The 7,217-nt window shown below is 31.0% G+C and overlaps 1 protein-coding gene across 1 annotated transcript; it reads right to left on the minus strand.

The window, feature by feature from the left end:
• Positions 1-278: 278 nt before the first annotated feature.
• LOC107789149 (DNA-damage-repair/toleration protein DRT100-like) lies at positions 279-1,376 on the minus strand. The gene is given in 1 exon segment (NM_001325465.1): positions 279-1,376. A coding segment is annotated over 1 exon segment (1,098 nt).
• Positions 1,377-7,217: the final 5,841 nt, after the last annotated feature.

Below are 7,217 nucleotides of genomic sequence, written 5' to 3' on the forward strand. Positions count from 1 at the left end.
TGGGGCGCGACTCTTCACCAAATCATGGGTGAATACTGCATTAATTTTTCATGTAAAAGTTCACTTTATTGACTTTTGAATAATAAATAGTACTCTTAAAATAAAATTTCCATATCCCAAAACACAATAATATATTTAAACTTACATACCTACCAAACACTCTTTTACTTTATACTGTTACACAACACAAGCATATTCACCATATATAAAGTGTTAAAAATCTCGAAAAACCAAAAAAATAAATTATTTTAAAATGTAACTAATACTAGAAATTACATTTAACGACAAGGTTTAAGGGGTTTCCCACAAAGACAATCATTATAAGTAAAACTCGAAGCTTCAAGGTGGTCGAACGGAGAACCTGCCGGAATCTGGCCGCAGAGGTGGTTGTGACTAACGTCAAGGTGACCGATAAATGTCGCCGACGAAATCGACTTCGGAATTTTCCCTCTTAATTTGTTGTACGATAAATCCATAACCATAAAATACGATCTTTCATCAAATGAATCAGGAATGTAACCTTCAATTGAATTCTTGCTCAAATTCAAAATATTGATACGAGAATTAATTAACGTTGGTGGTATAGTACCAGAAATATTGTTACCGTCAAGATTTAATGTTGCAAGAACGTGCATTTTGCCTAGAGATGGTGGTATTGTACCAGAGAGTTTATTTAAAGAAAGATCCAAATCGGAAAGTCTATAGATATAGGAAATAGAATATGGAATTTTTCCAATTAAACGGTTTCCACTAAGTAAAGCTCGACTTAACATCCTTAATTTTCCGAAATTTGTTGGTAGGGTTCCGAATATTCGGTTGTTACGGAGATCTAAATGCATTAAAGATGATAAATTGGTTAAGGAACGAGGGATCCTACCGGAAAGACAGTTATCAGCTACATTTAACACGGTGAGTCGACTCAATCGACCTATTTCGGAGGGGATTTCTCCGGTTAGCTTGTTTCCGATCAAGTCAATGATTCGGAGAAATGGTAAGGACGTAACACATGATGGAATAGGGCCAGTAATGCCCTTCCAATCGGCGATAGTAAGACTAGAAAGCCTTTCTAGCTTACATATCGCCGGAGAGATCGTTCCGGTCATGTAACCGGTTTTATGAGCTTTTTGGAAGAGAGGATCCTCTGATTCGCCTCGAAGGTTAATGTCAGCGACTCGGTGAGTTAACTGGTCACAACTCACCCCGTACCATCCGTGGCAACATTCGTAACCTTGCCACGTGTTGAAAATGCCCAAGGAGGACTCATTTAGGGCAGCTCGGAAAGCTAACAATGCTGCCCGATCAGACGGCGGGCAGCATTGTACGGCCGAGATTATGCCAAGAAGTAAGGTGGTGATGTATAAGAAGCTGCCCATCATGAGGGTTTTTGTTTCTCTCTCTAGAACTCAGTGAGTCAGTTTCTCTCTCTAGAACTCAGTTACACTCTTTTTCTTTTGAAGAGTACAACTTTGCATGTGGATTTTTAACTTCATGCACGTTGAAAAGAGTGAGACTATGTAGGGTTTTATATAGTACTGTGAGGGTTTTTTCTGTTCTGACGATTTTGCCCTTCACATGTTGTGTATCAATTTGAGTTAACAAGTCAACATGCGTAGGGATAAGATTGAGACAGGAGTAAGAAATAGAAAAAAAAAAAGAAAAAAAAAAGAGAATATTAAAGGGGAATTATTAATTAGATGAAGGTGATGAGAAATGGCTAGGTGTTGGACCACGTGGCAAGTAGTCATCCAAGTTATTGGAATGAACAAATTAATGAAATATTAGAGCCTTGAACACAATATTTTTTTTTTTTTTGCATTAATTTTCGGAGGTACTCCTAACAAATTAAAGAATAAAAATATTAGAGCCTTAACACAAGAATTATTTTATTTTGCATTAATTTTCGGAGGTACTCTTAACAAATTAAATAGCAAAAATTTTATTTTCTTGCATTAATTTTCGGAGGTGGGAGTTATGGGAGGAGCGTAGGCATTAGAAAAAAATTAATGATTTTCACAAGTATACAAAAGGAGAAAGAGTAAATTCTACTTTACATGTAGGACATTTTAAAACATTTTTGAACCGAATTTTTTGTACTCCCTCCGTCTCATATTAATAGTCCTGATTACTAAAAATAGTTGTCTCAAATTATTTCTCATTTTAAAAGTTTAAGACAAAATTGATTATTTTTTTCCTTTTTTACCCTTAATAATAATTATTCTTGAAGATAGAGATAACACATAATAAAATAAATATTCAATGAAGAGAGATTATTTCTTAAGACATAAATAAGGGTAGAGTAGTTCAATCTATTTTCTAATTAATATTTCTTAAGAGACATGTAAAAAAGAAACACGACACATAATATGAGACAGAGGGAGTAGTTACTTGGAAAACGGAAAAGACAACTCCTAATTAATACTCTCTCCGTTTACTTTTACTTGGCACGTTTTGACTTTTTACGCCCCTTAAGAAATTATAAATGAAGTGCATAATTTACCACGATACTCATATTAATTGATGCATATTTTATTGGATTTGAGAAATTATTTGAAATGAGTAATAAATATTGTGGGTATAATAGAAAAAAAATTATCTTCTCTTGATAAGCGTAAAGTGACAAGTAAAAATAAAAATTTATCTTTAGTATACATGCCCAGTAAAAGTGAACCGAGGGAGTAGTATGTTACCTTTAATTTTGAGAGCGAAATTGAACTTGAATAAATTATTTGTTCAAAATTTAATCGATATAAAATAAAGAATGACAAATATTATTGAAATAGTAAGTATTTGGGCATCTTATCACCCTTGACTACGGTCAGCAATTAACGTAGAATATCAAGGCACGTAATTAATGGAATAATAATAATAAAGTTGCTCACATTAAATATAGTTGCATACTCATTAACGTTTTTACCATACTCAGTATTTTTCAAAATTTTAATGATAGTGGTGGTCTGAGTTACCTCGTTTCTACCTCAATTATTTCATTACGTACTTGTTAGTTTCATCAAAGCAATTACCGAGTAATTATGCGCACGAAAATTTATATATATGAGAAAAACATTACCTAGTAATGTAGTACACAATTCTTAAAACTTTTAAAATTCCAACAAATTGCATCTCAATCTCTCTTAACTCCTAAATTGATAAAATTAGACTACTTAAAAGAATGAAATATCCGATATTGATATAATGACTTGTCTTTTTCGGTAGGCAAGGTTTCTATATCCAGCTTAATGAATTTTGGAAGAAAGTGTTGACAAATCCAAGACATAGTTATTTTCTTTTTTGGTTTTCTATTCAATATTCAGTACCCGTATTGAGATTCGAATAAATATTGATTTGCACAAAAAAATTTCACATTATTGAAAGATAAACCGATCTTTAACAAATGCGACTTAATACTAAGCGTTCAAACTCGAGATATTTGATTAAAGATAAGGAGTCGTTGTAATTTGTTGATATCCAAGACAATAGTCATATGAAAAAAGCCCCATCAAGTAATTTTGGATCCACCAAATATATTGTTTGAGACAGTAATCTGAAGTCTGAACCATTGCCTCCTTATTAAAAAAAAAATCACAAATTTGGCAGAGTTAGGAAGCAGTCCAATTTTAAATATTAATTATTTTCCTGAGACATGTAAGAAAATTTTTGGCCTCTAATATTCAGGAGGGGTCCCAAAAGGCAAGGGTGAAATTATGAAAGAACCCTACTTATCTTCTGACTATTATTGGCCCACAATAATAGAAGGTCAATAATGTTATAAAGATTGAAATCAAGTGAAGGACAAAGGAATTATTTGTCCATGCATGGAAGATATGAAAGAACATGGAATAAGGACTCTCTCCATTTATAAATGAGAATTAAATATTATTGTAATAAATTTCCTCAAATATAATGTTAGTGAAGAATAAAATAGTATTGCTCTCCTGTGTGGTTTGCGGCTATTTCAAAATGAGCAAGTTACTCATTGCGCACGTGAAGAATAGCGGCCGCGAATTTTCCTGAAAATTCTAAATAAATAAAAAAATAGCATTGCTATTTATACTATTCATTCAAGAGGAAAAGTTAAATTTAACTCAAAAAAAAAATAACTTATATATATACTTCAATTGTTAATGTTACTTATCTTCCTTTTCATGTTGCAATCTAAATTTATTGTAGGTTACCCTTGTATGAGCTCTACATCCATGAATCTAGCCTACTCGTTAATAAAGTAGAATGCAAAAACTATGGTAATATAAGTGATGGATAACAATAACAATAAATAGATTATGGACAAAAACTATGGTATTCAGGATTCGGGCACTATCATTAACTAAAAAAATATAATCAATCTAAGTTAGCGTTTTGCCATAGATTTTTAAATTTATTCTAAAAAATTTAATTTGGGTGAAGTTTGGTTTGAAGATGAAAATGTATTTGGACATCTGTTTTGGGTGAAGTTTGGTTTGGAAAAACATGAAACATGACTTATACCCACAAATTCTAAAAACTATCACAAATACCCAACAGTACTATTATCAATAACATTCATTATATTATTGCAAACCATAGTCCTGAACATAAATAAATTTGATACAAAATTATCATTTTTATAATGAACTACATGATACACTATCAGATGACCGAGTAGACGAAACAATATCGTTACAAAATAATAAATGGTGGGCTCTTTTATAAAATACAAAAGTTTGGGACAATTTTTAAAAAATATAATAGTGATAATTTGGCCCAAAATCAGCTATTGAACTGGTTTTGGGATTTGGGATTTTGCCAAAATGTAGGCAAACTCTATGGCCAAACATGTGTTTGTCAAATAAACCCAAATTTATTTTGGCAAAATCTATGGTCACACGGGTCCTAATAGATTTGCATTTTCTCATTAAAGAATAAAAAAGAAACAATAAAGCTTGGTTGGGCAGTGTTTTATCCTCTAGAAGTCGGTATTATCTTAGGTAGGCAATGAAAAGATAGACGAAGCTTTTGAATAATTGAAAGACAATCATTTAATTAGCACCAACAATTTTGTCTGTTATAACTATGCAATTAGCAAGATTGCATGAGTATAAACATGTGCAATTTTACTAATATGACATCCTCGTTATCTTGAATGTCCCGAATTTGACAGGTGATTAGTCATAGTCTTAATTCAATTCCAACTTTTTCTTTTGTAATCAAAATTTTGATGCTCTTTTTCAACAAAAAATCATACTTTCTGTGGTATACGTATAGAAAGACAAGAATACATAAACCATATTATTTCCTAGTTATTAGTTTTTATTTAAAAATATAGCTTTGCATGAATTTCGGCATAAAACAAGTGTTGAATTTTGGAAAGTAGCTTCCCTTTCCTAGGTATTATCTAGTGAAGTTCTTATCCCCTAATTTCTGGGATTCTTGACTAAGATTTTCTAGTTCTAGTTCTAGTTGAAAACAAGGAAAGAAAAGTATATATTCAAAGTATGTCCAGAAAATCCTCACATGGTTTAGACTTAGACAGACTGCAACATAACTGCATGTGTTACTTTTTGGAGAAAAACATGCCAACAAACATGGATCTAATTACCATAGTACATATATTCGCAATTTTTTAGCCCTTTTATTGTTCAATATACAACTGACTTTTTTTACATTGGCACTGTTTATATTTTTTGACTAAGTTAATTTTATTGGGGTGAGGAAAAAAGAAAGAAGAATTAATCCAAATAGCCACACACTCAATTACTTAAACTAAAAATAGCCGATGAAGGTATAACATATGCATAATTTATATATTATATATGTATAATTATCTATAATCAATATATAATCTATGTATATTGTGAGAAAAAGTAAATAGTGAATATGACCGGTAAAGATCCCAAAAAGAAATTAGAAAGTTTGGTGATACTTAATTTCATGGATAGTGATCAAATATGAAATAGAATGAATTAAGAGTATATATAACTGATAAATTATTATTTTTCCACAAATAAAATTTAACGCTCATGATTTGCCCGGTATTTTATATGATGAAAACGTACATATTTAGACTTGTTACTGTGTATCATGTCATTCATTTTGGGATGGTATTTCTTAAGTAATAATTTTTAATAGACCAGTTCAAGAAATTGCGGAAAATTCAGGTGATTACTGTTTTGGTTTGTTTGCTCTGTTCAAAGTTCGTGTCTTTCCATAAATAAATTAATGCGCCTCTGAAATTGACAGGGTACTGCAATTATAAACTTATGATATTCAAAAAACAATTAAATTTTATTAAAATAGGAGTTCTTCTCTTTCCTTTATCAAATTATATATAGTTCTGCTGGATATTTTCAAGTTCTCAAATCGTGGCTAATTCTGAAGACAATAACATGCAAATAACATCAATTTATGCAGTAACTATTACGGGATTTTTACACAAATAGTCGGTCATATTAATTATTTACTTTTTTTTATCATATACATAGATTATATATTTATTATATATAACTATACACATGTAATACATAAATTATACATATATTATATATTCACCGACTATTTTTAATTTAAGTGATAGAGTGACGGTTATTTGGGTTAATTCTTCTTTTAAGTGTTATAGTGCTGAAATCATATTCTTCAGCTATCATATCTTACTTAGGAAATACTGTATAATTAATATATCGAAAAAGTTAGATAGATTTGTCGTTCCCGTTGAATGATGTAGAATCTGATTCCTTTCGTGTCATAACGCAATCGATTAGATTTTGAGATGCAGAAAAACGAATCCAGAATTTTAACTTGATAGATTTAATCTTTATGTTTTTATCACTAAATCTAATGCATGTTAAAAATTAAGGGTTCAAAATGTAATATTAGGTGAGATTTGATGATCTTTTACACACACATACACACACACACACACATATATATATATATAAAAATTATGAGATCAGTTGAATCCGTATTTCGTGAGCTACATTCGTCTCTGCTGAGATGCGTATCTTAAAATGGATATGTAGTTATACAAGATTAGATAAAATTAGAAATGGCCACATTAAGTGCAAGTAATACACAGAATGAGAGAAGATCGCTTGAGATGGTTTGGTCATATGTTCTGCGTCGATGTTAAAATTGCATGGGGCGCCCTATTTGGTCGTCTCTTTTTAACTTATACCTGTTTTGTTTTTTCGTATGCATCCGTACCCATTCTTTTGTTAAAAGCATTTTAAAAAGACGATTTTGCCCTT

The sequence above is a fragment of the Nicotiana tabacum genome, chromosome 9, assembly GCF_000715075.1.
Source record: "Nicotiana tabacum cultivar K326 chromosome 9, ASM71507v2, whole genome shotgun sequence".
Lineage (NCBI taxonomy): Eukaryota > Viridiplantae > Streptophyta > Magnoliopsida > Solanales > Solanaceae > Nicotiana > Nicotiana tabacum.